Source organism: Lepisma saccharinum, chromosome 14 (genome assembly GCF_977018435.1).
Source record: "Lepisma saccharinum chromosome 14, izLepSacc3.1, whole genome shotgun sequence".
Taxonomy (NCBI): domain Eukaryota; kingdom Metazoa; phylum Arthropoda; class Insecta; order Zygentoma; family Lepismatidae; genus Lepisma; species Lepisma saccharinum.
Genome location: NC_139242.1, coordinates 18,173,793 through 18,192,715, shown reverse-complemented (window position 1 = coordinate 18,192,715; position 18,923 = coordinate 18,173,793). Strand labels below are relative to the sequence as shown.

The 18,923-nt window shown below is 39.4% G+C and overlaps 1 protein-coding gene across 1 annotated transcript in view; it reads right to left on the bottom strand.

Moving 5' to 3' along the window:
* LOC145998706 (uncharacterized) overlaps nucleotides 1-18,923 on the bottom strand; it is a 50,753-nt gene that overhangs the window by 15,566 nt on the left and 16,264 nt on the right. The window contains exons 5-7 of the mRNA XM_083135196.1: nucleotides 12,821-13,132; nucleotides 4,049-4,143; nucleotides 3,214-3,334 (exon numbers count right to left, since the gene is read on the bottom strand). Of these exons, the coding sequence (XP_082991322.1) occupies nucleotides 3,214-3,334; nucleotides 4,049-4,143; nucleotides 12,821-13,132 (528 nt within the window). The remainder of the gene's footprint in view (nucleotides 1-3,213; nucleotides 3,335-4,048; nucleotides 4,144-12,820; nucleotides 13,133-18,923) is intronic.

Sequence of the window (18,923 nt, the reverse complement as noted above, 5' to 3'; positions counted from 1 at the left end):
ATCAGAAGAGCAGGAATGAAATTCAGTGCAGAAAAGAGCAAGGTGCTAATAACAACAAGAAACAGTCAGAAATGAACCAAGAATAAAGATGGATATGGAAGAGTCGAGGGTAGTGGAGAGCTTCAAATATCTAGGAAGCATAATTGAGAGAAATAGAAGAATGGATGAGGAGGTAAATACAGAGGTTGTTCAGCGTATATTTGACCAAACGTGATTCCTCCCCCCTGCACTCAGAATGAACTCACCCAACCTTGGTCAGGCATGTTTGTCAGTGTAGTGTGTGAGCTGTAAAAGAGTGGTTGTGTTTTCTCACTGGGCCAAAAATCCTGCCCAAACTGAGCCGCTTTTTGGGAGGAGTGCGTTGTATAACTTTCCAAGTGTTTCAGTTTTCTCGCTTGGCCGAAAATGCTGCCAAAACAGTTGCTTTTGGGAAGGTTATGTTGTAGCCTTTTATGATGCAAAGTTCAGTGTGTCAATGATCAGGAAGTAGTGTAAGAGCAAGAATTGTGATGTTAGTTTGACTTTATTCAAGAATGTGATCGGCAAGTATAAGGATTGCATGGCTCCAGCGTTCGGTTCTCCAACAAAGGGAAAGAGAACACGTTCCTGCACACAAGCCACCACCAGTATGCAGGTGCAAGGTGCAGTTAACAGTTTCCAAAGACATATTTAGATGATTTTCCATCTGTCTTTGGGTCGGTGGATTCTCTTGCATGCCCATTCTGCGAAGTTTCGCCTGCATACTGGTGGTGGCTTGTGTGCACGGACGTGTTCTCGTCCCCTTTGTTGGAGAACCGAACACTGGGCCCATGCAATCCTTATACTTGCCGATCACAGTCTTGAATAAAGTCAAACTAACGTTACAATTCTTGCTCTTACACTACTTCCTGATTATTGACACACTGAAATTTGCATCATAAAAGGCTACAACATAACCTTCCCAAAAGCAACTGTTTTGGCAGCATTTTCGTCAAGCGAGAAAACTCAAACACTTGGAAAGTTATACAACGCACTCCTCCCAAAAAGCGGCTCAGTTTGGGTGGGATTTTTGGCCCAGTGAGAAAACACAACCACTCTTTTACAGCTCACACACTACACTGATAAACATGCCTGACCAAGGTTGGGTGAGTTCATTCTGAGTGCAGGGGGGAGGAATCGCATTTGGTCAAATATACGCTGAACAGCCTCTGTAGAAGAGGGCAAATGGATGGTCTATATCAAAGCATTTGAAGTTTAACATGGAACAGGGATGTACCTATGAAATGCAAGAAGGTAATATACAGAAGGTTGTTCGCTTTATATCCGACCATGTTTGACGGGTACCCACCTTAAGAGATACCGCGCCGCCACCACCGATATGTTCTATTGGACCCCCAGCATTGTGGACTATCGCCCGGCATCGCAGTTTCCATTGCATCAAGCTCCAGCACAGGACAGGCATGGGAATTCTGCCCCACTCCTCCCTGCAAGCTTTGCATAGACCATCCAGGGTGCGTGGGCAGTTACGTTGAAGACGTCGTTTCAAGTCCAAATGCGCAAAAATCCATTGGACTGGCATCTGGGCTTTTCACAGGAATGTTTTCAAACTGAATGACACGAATTCCTAATTCCTCTGCCATTTCCTGATAAAAACGTAGTGATGTTCTGGGGGTATGACTCAAAGCCTTGTCCATATGGACCATCACCTGGTTCGCGTCCATTCCATACAATTTTGGGATGTCTCTCCGATATATAGGTGTCAGAATGGAGTCTTGGAAGTATCTGGCAGTCACCTTCACATTTTTGTCCACCTTGCGTATCATCAACTTACCCTCATATCCGAATCCCGTCACAACCATAAAGCCACAAGGGAAACTTTCCCTGCACTGACGAACAAAGTTGCTGCGCCCCTTGCCGTCAATGTCACGGTATGTGATCGCCCGAATGTGACCACCAGCAGTGAGATGGACATATGATTCATCCATTGTGACAACTTTCTTCCATTTGGAACACGCCAGGTACCTTTCATACAGGTTCACAATGCGTAAGTATGAAAACTTAGAATGGAAAAGGGCCATTACGTAACCCTCCCAATACCGGTTGATTTTCGGCGCCATTTGATAACATTCACTACCAACACTCATGCACCTACAAGGTCAGACACAACACTGCTCCCGCCAGAAGACCCATAGTTCCAGCATGATATGCCAGGTGGCAGCACTGAATCGACAATGGTCGGATATAAAGCGAACAACCTCTGTATAACATATACTAGGATATAAAGCGAACAACCTCTGTATATATTGTCACATATACTATGTGACAATAATTGCGTACGGAGCAGAGACTTGGACAATGACAGAGAGACAAAAGAAAGATGCAGGCAGTGGAGATGAAATGTTTAAGGAGTATATTGGGGAAGACTAGAAAAGATAGAATAAATAAGGAGATCCAACAGCCAGTGGGTGTGGTGAAACTTCAGGACAAGATAGATCAGGCACAGATGAGATGGTTCGGACACATGAAGAGGATGGATGCAGAAAAACTACCAGTAAGAGCTTCCAATGCACAAGGAGTGGGAATAAGGCCAAGGGGGAGACCAAGATGTCGGTGGAAAGAGCAGATCGGAGAGTGTTAGGAGAAGAGGATAAGATTGAACACTTTGGAAAGAGAGGAGTGGTGGAAGACCAGGAAAAAATGGAGAGGTTTGACTTCTATGCCGACGCAGCCTGAGGCAGGAAACAGCAAAGGATGAGAACACACATGCCCAGGGCAGGATTCAAACCCAGGATCACTGGTGTCGTAGCATGCTGTGTTAACCACTTTGCCAAAGAGGCTGGCTGAATTGGAAACATCCCAGGAGTGTTCCGGGAGAGGTGAATGGAAGGGTTGAAATTTCACAAGTAGTGCATTCTTGCATGGAAAATTCTCATTTCTGAAACCTTTTGGTAGAATATATACTCATAAACATCATAGAATACCAGGTGTTAGTCATCCCCAAGTATACACGTCATCACCAAAGGCTATAAACTGTTTCATATTAAAAACCTTAAATGCACATTTCATGTAGTTTTACACCTCTTTAAGCCTGCCCAAAGTCCCACAAAGCCAATATTTGAATGTTGAAAAAGCCACCAACTACCTACCTTACTGCTCCTGCTTTGCAACTTAAAATATATGAATCTCTATGAAGACAATTTTACAAGTAAAATCAATCGTTTGAAGAGAACTTACTTAATGACGATGACTGTGGGAATGCCTTGCCACATTCTGGACATCCATATGGTTTTTCGCCGGTGTGTTTACGCATATGCATCTTCAAAAAATTCTTATGACTAGTACGAAAATTACACACCTATAAGAAAAGAAAAAAAATGTAAAAATCCAATCATATTGCATTCCTACAATCAACTGAATGTAATTCTGTGCTGTACACACGTAAGACATGCATATTGTTACCATTATAAATACAAATACAAGATTACCTAATTTTTACATTGTTCTACTGGAGTATTTATTCAGTTCACTTACATAATAAAAGTACAAAATAAAGTGATATGAAATTGAAAATAAAATCAGAAGGATAAAATAAATTTACTCAACACTATTTTAATTTGAAATTAAACATTTTAATAATATATTTCAACTGTTATTTATTACAATGGAAACCATAGAAGTAACTATAAATAAAAGTTATATCCTGGAGCAAAACTGATTTTTCAGAAATATTGCACTTCAAAAACTAATCTTCAACATTTAGCAATGTCTAATCAGGTCTTTATAGAGATGACTTTCAGAGAAATGAATCAGAAAATCAATTTCTGCAGAAAATTTTTAGTAACAACATATTTACAACAAAATAAATCAACACACATAGCACACAGTTCACTTTTCATTTTTCCGTGCAAATTTTCTTTGCGATTGATTTCGCCATCCGTCTGGTGGCTTTGTCAGGTGTGTTTTGGCTGCAAGCGACGGTTCATTCTTCTTCCACATGTGTTCGTGGTGGTGCTAGAACCACATCAACTAAATAAATGCAACTTCACCACATTACTCAATATCTACGTACCTTACAAACATAATATGCACTTCTTCCCTTCCTTATCATCTGAGCCTTCACTCCCTGAAGTTTTATTTTAATCTTCCTATCTTCATTTGCATTTTCTGTAATGTAAACAAACAAATTAAATTTACACTATGATCTGTTAAAATGAACAAACATATCACAATAGCAAGAAAATTGAATAAGACTTTGTCAATACATAACAAACCCTGCTTTTATCTTAGGCATTGCCAGTTTCTGATTGACAAAGAGAAATACATTTTACTTAAACTGTCATATCAATGCATGGGTAAATTATAATTGTACGTCTTTTTTTGTTACTTCAGATATAACAATGGAGCTTCTTTGTGACTAGCTACCAAACAAAACTTTTTAAAGTACAGTTACATTGTTATAAATAATTTCGAAAGTAATTTATTACTCTACTTTTTCTTCATCTTAATGTCCTTATCCTACGCTTGTGTAAAGATTTAGTGTAAAATGAGTTTAGTTACATTTATAAGTGTAACATTAATCAAACAAACAATAAATCTCTGATTACACTGTGCAACAATGAAAATTGCTGCAGAACGAAAACATGTGATTCCTATGGAGTTCAGTGCCCTGATGACGATAGCGAAAACAGTTTTTCGCTATCACCTAAACTTTTCTCTGGAAACGCAATTTTATCAGCTCACGACTGCATGTTATTGTTGTCGTGGCACTTATCAGCACAGGCTGCATAGGGGAGGGGGGTGGAGAGGGGAGGGATATATAGCCACTTGGTTGAGGTATAGTAAGGTATAATGGAGTTGCAGTTATTTGCATCAGTCATTTGCTAGTGGGATCACCCAGTGTCTGTTCCTGCAGTGTGTGTCATGCAAAACCCCTAATGTGAAGAATACTGTTTGTGCGTGTTCGCATGTTTCTTGTGTTCAGCGATGGCTAGGAAGTGTGTTAATTTATCAAACCTTTTCTGTTATGTGTGCGGTGAGTTTACGACGAAGTCCCAAAGACATCCCATTTCCCCACTTGTCAAAAAGGCGCAAGAGTTGTATTTTGAATCAAAGGTAGATGAGGGCACCACAGAACTGTTGCTCACGTTACTCTTGCTATTTAAGAGGTTGGTTGCATGGAACCAACCCACATAAGCCACACCTGTGCCATTTACCATACCACAGTTGTGGAGGGAACCTAGAGACCACATAACAGATTGCTACTTTTGTTTAATAAAACTAACTGGAATCTCAACACACAGTTTCATATCCAAATTTGGAAACTGCAGTGTGGCCAGTTCCGCATTCAGATTCTCTCCCAGTTCCAAAACCACCAACGGAATGGACACTGGAAGATGAAACAGATGCTGGTAGTGACCAACCAATAGATCACGAAGATCTTGATAGCACGCCATCTACATCACAGGCAGAATTGGCATAAACCTGTTGTTGACAAAGACAGTGTGCTGTTACCACCGCTCCATCTGAAATTGGGCTTCATGAAGAATTTTGTGAAAGCAATGTACAAAGATGTCAGGGTTTTAAATTTTTACTGTCCAAATTGCCTGCGATTAGTACTGCAAAAATTAAAGAAGGTATTTTCATTGGTCCTCAGATTCGTGACTTGATGGATGACATAACCTTTGAAGAGATGCTGAGAGATACTGAGAAGGCAGCTTGGCTTGCCTTCAAAGATATATGCAACAATTTTTTGGGTTACATCAGGTCTGACAATTACAGGAAACTGACAGAACACATGCTGGACTGTTACAAGGCTATGGGGTGCAACATGTCTTTCAAAATACATTTCCTGCATTCTCATTTGGATTTTTTCCTGCCTAATCTCGGGGATGTGAGTGATGAACATGGTGAGCGATTTCACCAAGATATGCCATGGAAAGACGATATAAGGGAAGATGGTCACCAAACCTTTTGGCAGATTAGTGCTGGACACTCCTACAAGAAGTTTCACCATCCACCCACAAATGGAAATTTCCAGGACATGTGTCTAACTTATAAATACATTTCAAGCTTTTTGCAGCTTTCTCGTACCTTTTTTATGTTTTGTAATACAAACAATTAATTTTGTTCAATGATCTGTATTTTACCCAGCTACAGGTTACTCCTGTACTGTAATGGAGTCATTTCCAAGTGTCGCGAAAGTTGTTACTTTGTTTTTCATGACTTACAATATATTGTTTACTATATGAAATATAGGCTAAGTGGTACATATAGCATATGCTTTTCCAGAAAAATTGGTACGTGATGGAACATTTCTGATTTCATTTTCGTAATCAGCGTATCTCATTTAGTAAAGAACACCTTCTTTCATCTCGTGGCAAGACACAAATTTCAAATTTGTTGCACTGTGTTATCTTTCCTCTAGTTTATGGCTGTAACAAGCATAAAAACATAGTTTTTGTTGTGACATTTTGGGAGAATACTAGCTCCCTTCATCAGATATTTATATCTAGTTTGATTAAAGATACATACATATATATATATATATATATATATATAATGGATAAAAGCAAGGAGGGCCAAAAGGGCTAAGTAAAAATCAAATAAGGTAAAAGGAAACACTCACCGGACAGTAGGAAAATTCAAAATTTTCGCTAATTTATAGCATCATCGGTGTGAGAAGAAACAGAAGACGGAACCGGAAGTTGGGGTCCTGCAGAGTTGCCAGGTCCCCATTGAAGAAGAAGCGGTGCGTAGAACGAACCCATGCATGCATGCCCAACCCTCACCCACCCTCCCGCCCTCCCAACTCATCCTACCCACTCGCAGTTTACGACGAGCCTGGTGACGAAACAGTGTTTTTTTCGTTCTACGCACCGCTTCTTCTTCGATGGGGACCTGGCAACTCTGCAGGGCCCCAACTTCCGGTTCCGTCTATTTCTCCTCACACCGATGATGCTATGAAATTAGCGAAAATTTTGAATTTTTCTACTGTCCGGTGAGTGTTTCCTTTTACCTTATTTGATTTTTACTTAGCCCTTTTGGCCCTCCTTACTTTTATCCATTATATATATATATATATATATATATATATATTAATAACTTACGTTTTGCGAGTATCTCATATGTATCCCATATGTGACCTTAGCTTTACTTAAATTCCCCCTTTAACTCCTCCTCTCTGTATCTGTTCCTCTTTCCCATTCTCATTATCCATTCGATTTCTTTACGCAAATCAGCTTGGTTGTTACATAATCTGTGAGTCCGCAGGAAGAAGTTTTGAAATAAGTTATTCTTTGTCTTGTTAGCATGGGCCGATTCTTTGTTGATATATAGATCTCCCGATAATGCCTTATGATGAACCCCTGTGTAAATTTTCTTTCCCTCCAGTTGAATTGCCAGGTCTACGAAACTAATCTTATGGTCATCCATCTCTTCTTTAGTGAATTTTATCCTTTCCTCTTGTTCTCCTAGGATTTCAAATAGTTTCTCTACCTTCTCCCCTCCCCAATAACAAGGATATCGTCTACGTATCTGCCGTAGAACTTCATTTCCCTGTCTATGAGGCTAAGTGCTGGAATACGTAAAAATAGGATTTAACATAACCCTGGAAGTAGCACGCCAAGCTCAAATGGAAGAGGAATTCACGCTGGACTTGACGTGAACTGGCATGGAGGAGGAGTGGGGGGAAAACTTGCAGGGGAAATAGAGGAGAAAGAGAGGGGAAGTGCCTGACCTCCCACTCTACGAGGAAACATTGAAGTATTGCAGCACACGCAGACATTGGCTATTCACAGTTTTAAAGTTTTAACATTCCAAGGAGCAGTTTCTAATCGGGGAAACAGCATGGTAGTCTGACGTGCACCTGTAATGGGTTTTAGATTTTTATTGTTTTTTAACCACACACCTTTTACCAATCCTATATCCTGTACCAATGGAGAGTTCGACGTGGTTATGATCTATACATAACCTAAACGTGAGCAGCCTGAGGAAGGAAGCAGTTGCGTCCCGAAACTTCGCAGGAGTTACCTAGATACTCGCAAAACGTAAGTTATTAATATATATATATATATTAAATTTGTGAATAATTCGCACAACTTTCACCATGAATTAAAGATACAGTTAAAACAATGTGATAAGTTTAACAAAAAAGAGACAGTTATACAATGGATCTTGTCAATGTTACACTGTTGTAAAATAGCACCTTAGCTGTGAAACAAGCAGTCTGTTTTTGTTCTTAAATGAAGATTTTTATCAATTTTTAATTATAGATCCCAAATATCATCATCTCTTTCACAGAGATTCTTGACGTCTTACCACACTTGTGAAAAATAAAACTCCATAGTGGGTGTACAGGGTGAGTCAGAAATATCGCTACTCGTTTGAAGTACAGAAGGTTGTTTCATCCTTATGGTAGCATTGTCGAAACGCCACCAGAAGCGCTGTAATTGAGGCAGCATTGTCCACATAGCATCCAAAGGCCAGACAGATAATTGAACAAATGAGGGAGTGAAGAGTTATGCGTGATCAACATGCCTCCGAAACTCCACCCCTTTTGGGAGGGCTATATCATAGCCCTTTCCAACATAGGCTACAGCTATAGCCAAATTAAAAAGCAGTGCCAGATAAAAGGTTTCGCAGTGTCTGATAAGCGAATCCATGCAGCAATCCATCACAATGCAAACCCACCTTCAACCCATGCATTGCCAGGTGAAAAGCGGCAAAAGAGACAACCGGCTCCACAACGCAGTCAGGACGTTGTTGTTAAGGTGCAACCCCACTATGCCAGTTGGCAACGCCTGGCAAGGCCGCGCGTAAAAGCCAAGCAAGTGGGTACGTGTCGTCAGCCTCTGTCGACAGGCGTGTTTCCAGGCCGAATCCAACCCGACTAGTAGTGGTTTTCTTCAAAAGGAAATCGTGCCAATGCTCGAAGTAGAGGATGCAACGATTGGAGCTGAGCGTGTCTGAGGAAGGATTAGGTCTTGTTTCTTCAAATTTTGATCATGGAGTGGAGTGGATGAGTGGACGGACTCTCAAGTTACAGCATTATAGAAATATAGAACAATATATAACTTATTTTAAACCTTTAAAACTCATGTCATTGTTTTTTACAAACGTTTAAAACACAGTGTTGTAACTGTTTTTTAGATTTGATTAAAACACATTTTGATACTTGATATTTGATTCTCTGGTAATTTGCGTGTTTTGTCTTTTCATACAATCAGTGTAATTTTGTTTATTGTGCACAGAAGTATGTTCAGTGGCTGAAAATATATATTCAGTTAACAAAGAAACATATCGTAATGAGTACACATGGGTCACGTTTAAAACACCTGGCTCTGTTTTCTTTCTTTTCTTTTTTTTTTTTTTTTACAAGTGTTTAAAACACTTATAAAATTGAATAGTATATGTATGAAAGAGATTTGTCCCGCACTGGACACTCTGCACATAGCTGTTAATCAAGGGTGTACTTAGGGGGGTGGTCCAAGAGGTCCGGATCCCCACCTCCCGAAAGACTTACTAAGTACAAAAATTAAATAATGAAAATATACTTGTTGTTTAATCCAAGGTTATTTATTTCCACCAAACATATTGGAAGGCAAGGATTATATTGGGATCATACGACTTTGAATGATAGTACCAACAGTGCTTTTCTTTCCCCTTTGGGTGCCTGACGGCCGCACGTTCGGCGGCCGTCCGGTCACCAACTCGCATGCAATATCTGTGCTATGAAAACAGCTAGCTTCGAAATGACTTCAAGTTCTCAGAATTACAGTTACAATTACAATCAAAATAAGCACGTCCCTTGTCACAGGGGATGGTGAAAATGGTGTCCTCGTGTATCCACAACCTTTTGGCATGTTTTTACGAAATTTCTCGTAGCTTTGGTAACAAGACACGCTAAAAGAGCACTTATGTTTCTTAACAGCTTGCGGCGCAAGAGTGGCAACTGAAACACATGGCTTTGAGCATAACTTGTGGATTGGATTTCCTTCTTAACCCCTTGTGATTAAAACAGTCACAAAAGAACACTATACTTGTGAAACATGAATACCACTCACTCTGGCACATAGTGGTTCGGATCCCACTTTAAACTGTAGGTCCAGTCCCAATTGGCCTTACTGTACATAAAGTGGACTTAAAACACCAACTCAATCAATTAATCAATACCACTCAGAAATGTCCCGAGACTGTTTTTAAACATAAACATCTACATTATCTGGCCAAAGAACAAGAAAAGGCATTTAATGCCAAATCGTTAGCCTATTATTGCATAAAATTTAAAACAAATCTCCAGGATCAGCCCACAAATTTCCTAAAACCATGCCAAAAACGAGTGGATGCACGAGGACAACATGTCCAACATCCCTCGTGATAATTAATGTGCTTATCTTGAATGTAATTGTAACTATAGTTCTGAGAACTTGAAGTTATTTCGAAGCTAGCTGTTTCCATAGCAGAGATATCACATGCGATTTGACGGGACTTGGCTTCCGGGTGGCCTCCAAGCTTGCCGCCCTCAGGCACCCAAAGAGGAAAGAGCAAGATTTATTACTACTTATAATAACATACATAAAATACTGTAGTTCTTCGAATCTAAGGTGCAGGTTTTTGTCAGATTTTACACGTCCAAAATTCAGGTGTGCCTTAGATTTGATGTATATAATACAATATACGTATTTCATGCATGTGCAATATAGAATCTACTGCAGTCTCTAATATTGGTAGTTACAAAGAGTAAATTTTTTTTTTCACTTTCTTTAAAATTACCATTAGCTGCAATACAACAAACAACATTTTGTTTTCCTGATAACAAAATGCTCAACGAAATGTTTCCCCTTTAAATTTGCTGTGTTAGGACAACAATGAACATTTTACAACAAATAGTCATTCAATTGTTATCACTTTCGTAATAGGAAAAGCGCGAGAGATAGAATCTTGACGTTTCCCAGTACATACCGGTAGTCAGGTTTCGTTGATGGGACGCGCTTGTAGTGAGGTACCGGTAACAGGATAAATATGGAGAAGCAAAAGCGCTGATGGTGAGAGTGACGGTGAAAGTGAAGAGACTGATTGACAAAAAAATTGTAAAAACAGACGTTACCGATGTTGCAAGGTAAAGTACCGTATAGGTATTTGTAAACAAATAAACATGTCGGGTGCAGTCTTGCCAGCTGGCATAGTGGGATGACCTTTAAGGTACGGCAGTGTCTCTCCAAGGAGAATCCACTCACACATCGGGACATAGCCAGACGTGTACAACGGTCAACAGCAACTGTAAACCGAATCATACACCAGAATTTGGGGCTCAAAAGTGCACACAAGCGGCAGGTTCACGTTCTCACAGCCAAAGCACATTGCACAACAGCGGGTGGCATGCAAACAGCTGTATGAAGGCAAACTGGCAGGCAACATATGGCGTTATGTTATCACCTTAGATGAGGCATGGGTGTATTTGACGGGATCCAAGCAGATACGTGTGATTTACTACCGCTCTATCGATGAGACGGATCATGCAAAGTGGCTCTGCTTCTGCAAAGAAAGTTTCCCGAAAGGGTTTATGGTAGTGACAGGTTTATGTGCAAATGGTAAGCTTCCTATACACCGTGTGTCATCGAATGTGAAGGTGAATGCAGCCTACATCGAGCACGTATTAGACCCCATCTACCACCAACATGCTCGTGCTTTGTATGGTAATGACATTGACAAAGTGCACATCCACCATGACAAGGCCAGCAGCCGTACTACGAGAAGAACAGTGGCCTACATGTCCTATATGGAACAGGAGACAGGTGTGAAGGCTATCCCATTTAGAGACATACCTGTCAAGTCCCTTGATGCAGCATCCAGGGACTTCTGTGTGTTTGGCTTCCCGAAACGGAACATCAAAAAACGTCACGCAACTACGCTTGGTGGTCTTTGGAAAGTGTGCAAGGACGAGTGGGCAAAACTTAATCAGGATGTGCTCAATAGATGTCTCCTAGAATGATAGCTCAATTGTTGTGCTATTGTTCATGAACCGGGCTCTCACATAGAACATGCTCGCTGGTGGAAACGGGGTTTTACAGCCTACTAAAATGGGGACAAATGTCACTACCATAAGGATGAAACAACCTTCTGTAAATGTAGTGTGTTACCGTAGAGGGAAATGGTGAATGGTATATTAAACTTGAAACTTCATTTCAGATAAGTGTCACACACCCAAGTTTATGTCATTAGCCAAGATGGCACTGAACATGCAGCAGCAATTTACGGTTACAAGATGGGCAATTGAATACCAGAATGATCGGAGACTGGCGAGACATGATTTTAACGTTAACATTGTTGCCGTTGACGTGGGAAAGTAGAGAAAATGACTTCTTACATCAATTTGTTGTTTAGTACATTGCTGTACACACAACCCTCACGATCAATCTGGTATAGAATTGCCCATGCCACAACTCTAACTTGCTGCTGCATGTTCAGCGCCATGTTGGCTAATGAGGTAAGCTCGGGCACTTGACACTTATATGAAATGAAAAAATGAAGTTTCATGTTTAATATACAATTCACCATTTTCATCTACATTTACTTCAAATGTGTAGCTATATTTGTGACTCACCCTGTATATTGCTATTTTCATTACTTAATTTCTTCCGGCGTGAACGAAGCCTCCCAGATATTGAAATCTACGTGACCTGTCACTCTTTTCTCCGGATCGCATGTTCTCCAGAAATGTCACAACAAAATCTGTGTTTTTATGCATGTAACACACGTAAACTACAAGGGAAATAATTCTACAATGCAAGCAATGCGTACATTCAAGAAGAAAGGTAGAAGTAGAGAAATAAAAATAAATTACCTGAACATTCATTGCTCACATATTCTTCAGTGTTGCATATACTTTCTAGTAAGTCAGCAGTTTTCTCTTGTGAAATCTTCTCGGTATCTTCCACGGTATCTTGCAAACACTCCAACATTTTATCACAGTCTGGTTCAACATTCAATTGCTCAGTTTTTATTGCATCGTTGCTTTCAGAAATATTTTTTTTCTGTGGGGAATTATTTTTACACTTTGTACTTCCTGTTTCTCGGACCCCTCCACTAAGTTTGGCATAACTTATGCGCTTTGCTCTTCTTCCTCTGCTGGTCAATATCTCCTCCACAACAATCTCTAAAATACAAAATATTAAAATTAATGCACATTTTTGTTACTTAACCCTTAAGTACCGTATTCTCGCATCTATAAGGTGCACTTTTTTTCCCCGAAAAGTGAACCAAAAAATGGGGTGCGGCTTATATACAAGAATGAGAAAACATTTGCGGCTTATACACGCGAATAAAGAAAGTGCAGCCACTGCTAGGATACTAAAATACGTACGTTGATTTGTTATCTTTATAACATAACGGATTCATTAACAGCAAATCCAACAACAATGCATTTGTAGCAGGCTTTGCAATAATATGATATCTTATCTTCAAACTTTTTTTTGCAATAATATGATAATATCTTATCTTTAAACACGAATCATCCTTACTGTCGTATTGATCTGGAAACCATTCAGTAAAGTGAAGTTGTTAAAGAAGGTTGTGGGCCTGAGGTCAAGGTTGGTACTATCAAAGGGAGGATGTCTGGCGGAAGAATCAGCGACGATGCTCATTTTAAACTTCAAGCGATACGATATACTGAAGGAAACTGCAACAGATCTGCAGCACGATATTACGATGTGGACGAGTCTAACATTCGTCGATGGAGAAATCAGAAGGAACAACTTGCTGCAACAAGTGGCAAGAGAAATACATTTCATGGAAAAGGAGCCATTTCCACAGGTAGAAGTAGTTTTGGCCTTTGTAAATGAGAGAAGAAGTGCTGGCTATGCTGTAACCGTAGACATGATACTTTTTCAAGCTCGTGAAGTAGCTTGAAAGTTAGACATCAGTCGTCAAGCTTTCCGAGCTAGTGCGGGATGGTGTTCACGTTTTATGCATAGGAAAAGTTTATCGCTTTGCCGTAGGACAACAATTGCGCAACGTTTCCCTGCAGACTTTGATCAGAAAATTGTTAAATTTCACAAATACGTGATTCGAATGCGAAAGTCCAATGATTATAGCTTGTTTCAGATCGGCAACGAGGATGAAACACCTATTTACTGGGACATGCCTATGTCCAGCACAGTTGCACCGAGAGGCTCGCATACCGTATCATCAAGACCACGGGTGGAGAGAAAGAAACAACGATGCACTATAATGTTGGGTGTTCTCGTGGATGGAAGGAAACTGCCACCGTATGTTGTGCTGAAGCGTAAGAATGTGCCAAAGGAGGCATTTCCGCCGGGTATTATCATACGTGCTCAGCAGAAAGGATGGATGGAAGAAGAATTGGTATTGGACTGGATAGACAAGTGTGGAATAGAAGGTCCGGTGCATTGCTGAAGAAAATGAGTTTGCTGGTGTGGGACAGCTTTTGTGATCACCTAACAGACAGAATACAGACAAAATTCCAACAGTTGAAAACGGATGTAGCTGTGATTCCTGAGAGTCTAACGTCTGTACTGCAGCCCCTAGACGTTTGTGTAATTCGCTCGTTTAAAGCTGCGTTCCGGCATCTGTATAATGACTGGATTAGTGCAGGAAACCACGAGCTTACAGCAACAGGAAAAATCAAATGTCCGACAGTCAAGCAAGTGTGTGAATGGATTCTGGCAGCATGGGAAAGTGTAAAGTCGGAGACAATTGTGAAGGATTTTCTGAAGTGCGACATATCCAATGCCCTAGATGGTACGCAGGATGAAATGTTGTGGGATGATGATGCTAGTCATGAAGATGACAATACCTCTTGTGCAGAAAATATTTCAATGAGTAGCAGCAACGGCAGTGAATAAGGGCTTTGAGGACTCAAACTGAATGATACGGTATTAATATGTAGATCATTGCGCTAAAATAAAGGTTAAAATACTTTTAAAATACTTACTTGAAATTGGCTACCTACTCAAAAAAAAAAAAAAAAAAAGTCAATCGTGCGGCTTATACACGAGAAATTTTATTTTCCTGAAATCTAAGGCCAAAAAAGGGGGTGTGGCTTATACATGCATGCGGCTAATAGACGCGAGAATACGGTAGGCACGCAGGCGTAAATTTGACCCCCACGTAGAAATTTTTTAATATACACACACTTGGTTGACCACACTGCAAGTTTGGCTAGTACCTTCCTAAAACAGTCCTTTATACCCCCACACACCTGGTAACGTATGTGATTTTTTGTTGTCCAGTTTTTCTTTAAACTTTGGCTTACTGTGTTCTGTGAGTGACATATTTTAGCAGCTTTTACTTGCTCAGGGGGTGTGTGATTAGATTTTAAAGTGGATGTTTCTCTCTATTAAGAAATACGAGGCACATGTAAAAAAAAAAAAAAAGCCAATAATTTTTTTACTTGGGACTGGCAACACTGACAAAGCTGCGCGTGCACAGCAGCATGCTTAAGTATTCTGTGCCTGCAACAGAGGTATATTTCTCAGTGTGGAGGTTCGTACGTGCGGGTAGCAGGAAGTTGAAATGGCTGCTGTAATACAAAATCCCATCAAATCCGAGGTGAGGTCGGTGATTAGATTTCTCAACGTAAAACCAGACCAACAGTAATGAGTGAAAGAAAGGTAAGAGAATGGTGCAGTGTTTTTCGGAAAGGACTTTCAAATGTTCATGATGAAGAGCGGAGCGGCAGGCCTAGTGTTCTGACGGACGACCTTCTGCAACGTGTTGATGAGAAAGTGCGATGCAATCGTCGTTTCACCATTACTGATTTGGGCAAGGAGTTTAGTGAAGTGTCAGCAATCCATGCAATGGTGTCACTCCGGTTCACCGAAACTGAAGAAATTCAAGGAAACACCATCACATCGCATGCTTATTCATGACATCGCCCGCCCACACACAGCTGACTGTACTGTTGTGACAATTCAAAAATTCCGATGGGAACATTTTAATCACCCACCATACAGTCCCGATCTTGCCTGAAGTGATTATGTTCCTTCATCTCAAAAAATGGGTTGCTTCGCATTTTTTCGATGATAGTGAAGTTCTCAAGACACCAGTTCTCGACTGGCTGAGATCCGAGGCGGCAGATTTCTACGCAGAGGGTCTACGTAAACTTGTTCCACAGTACCAAAAATGCTTGGAGCATCATGATGACTATGTAGAAAAATAGCCAGGGTATGCACTTGTATAGCATCAAAATAAAAAAAAACTCTCTTGATTTTATTCTCTGAAATAACCAATTGACTTTTTTTTTCTTTTTTTTTTTTTTTACATGTCCCTCGTAGTTCAAAAACATATAGTATAAAGATGGCATGAGCGTGTACGGTGGATGTTGGAGAACGTTTCATTCAAGAGCGACACTAGTTCATATGTAATGTTTCGAGATGAAGAATTGATTCAAGACGCAGATCATGATGATCATGTAAGTGAGTCAGAACATGATACTAATTCTGAGACAAGTGAAGATTATCCCAAGGAAATAATATCCCAGAAGAAGATGGATATTATTTCCTGGGGTAAAAAATGAGACGATAGAAAAAAGTTGCTCGTTCACGTCCAAACATACGCACAAGTAGTATGAATATTTTTTTATGAATTCCTGGACAATGTGCAGCTTTAAACAAATGCTAAATATGATATCGAGATGTTTATATATGACACTACTATGAGGATAATTGTGGAAATTATCAAGAGGTGCAAATATATAATACTGAGAGAATTTGTAAGGGAAAGAGATGCCAAATTCACTGGTGAAACAGAAGTTTAACAAACAAACAAACAAGGAAAAAAAATAACAAGTTTACGTGACAATATATGAAGTAGGAAAATAATAACAATTGTCACATTTTGCTAATTCATGTAAAACAAAGGAGATTGTGAAATTTTATATATATTTGAATTGTAATTTTTTAAATGGAAAAGGTTCTAAAAAAAATGTATATTTTTCCAAAAATTGGACTTTCATAAATTCACACAATTATTTGAAGTGTATACTCAACAAAAATAAATATTCTTGTATTACTTATTCCATATTTTGTTTATAATTAACATTTTATTTCACTACTGCAAGGAAAGATTATGTAATGGTGAAAATACAATGTCTCTATATATCATTTTCTTTAAAATTGCTTGACTTTTTTATTTAAAGTTGGAAATAGTAAATTTAATCACATAATAATTATCTTTGGTGCATATAAATCTTACTTTATTATAAATAATATTTTATGTTTGGGGGTCAAATTTACACCCACATGCCTACTTAAGGTGACGAAAGAGGCACGCCTGCTTAAGGGTTAAGGCCAGTGTTGAATCCAGCCACTTTCCTCCAGGGAAGGGGGATGTCACAGGCATCAAATTATAACACCAATAAAACAATACTAAAGGTACGGTAAAGGTACCGTGTGCACACATGGGGTGATGTGGAGGTAGAGCTTCACATATTCTTGATGTTGACCATGGGATGCTATATTTTTAAATTGCCCCTTACTTCTGATATGTAATTAGGTTTAAGTAACCATCACTTTAAGAATGAGATTAAATAAAAATAATATTATAAAATGCAATAATTTACATTTACAGCAAACTAAGGTGTTTAGGCTTTCTACAGTATATCTGTGGATGACTCACCAATGAAACTTTCTGTGGGTTCCTTGTCCCCCTAGCTGACACCTGCACACAAGCTTGAAGCGTATCCTAATCCATCATATTTCTTCATATAGCAGCTATCAAAATGGATGAGAATTAATTTTTGTTCATTATTTTTATTTTGACTCCTAATGAAGTTCCCCATGCACTTTGCACCATGCCATGAAGAATATATAGGATGATATGAGGGTAGGGCTCCACACATTCTATCAATCTTGACCATGTTGGAGGTGATGTGTTAAGCACCCTGCTCCAGCCACCTTTACCCTCTCCCCCAGAGTTGCCCCCAGGTACCCATTCCATTTAGTTGAGGCTGGGTGAACCCCAAGCTGCTTTGTGTGGGGGACAAGGCCCGTTGGATAACCCACTCTGGGAATCGAACGAACCCAGGTCTCCTGTGCGGCAGTCAGACACCCTACTGGCTAGAACACCTTGGCTCCTTTAATTATAAAGAGGACTGAAAAAAACAACAGAAAATGTATGTTCTGTGTTAAATTCAGCAAGGTTTCTACGATTTTTTGATTATGAAATTCCCTGACATTTCCAGGTTTTCCAGTCCAAGAATGAAATTTTTCCAGACATGTTTATCGTCATAATTTTTGCTTCTGAACCTTGTGTTTTTCAATTAAATATATAATCCGTTAATTATTATGAATATTCACTTTCACAACTTTTTTTTTTTTTAGCAAGTTTCATTCTACACACACAAGAACACGTGACAATTCGAAGAGTAAAATGTAAAATTACAATCGGCATCAATCACGTGTATCTAGCCTTCAGGCTAAGGTAACAGAGGTACATTATTTCACCGTAACAGATCCCCACAATGTAAAAACAAGAGAAAAAGTTCATAAACTATACACAATTTTTCGTTTCCTGGCAGATTTATAATGTCGTAGAAAATGTTGCTTTTTTGGTTACATTTATAGGTACACAGCATCTGGAGAAATTTTTGTTGCATACAGAAATACTATAGGAAATGCCAACAAGACTAAGATCTATAAAATAATAGACTATAACCTTGTCTTCACCAACCTTTCCGATAATTATGATCATATTGTCAATGTACTTTAGTTATCAATCAGATATCTGGACTGCAAGTTTTATTTTGATATTCTTTCCAATATTTAGAATTATAAAAGTGAAAATTTATTAGAGAAATTCGAAGGAACCATTATTTTGCACAAGACAGAGAATCATAAGAAAGAAAGAAAAGTTTCTAAACTGAATCGTTTTTGGGAGTGGAATCACAAGAACCAAATCCAGAAGTGGAAGTGAACTGCTTGTTCATC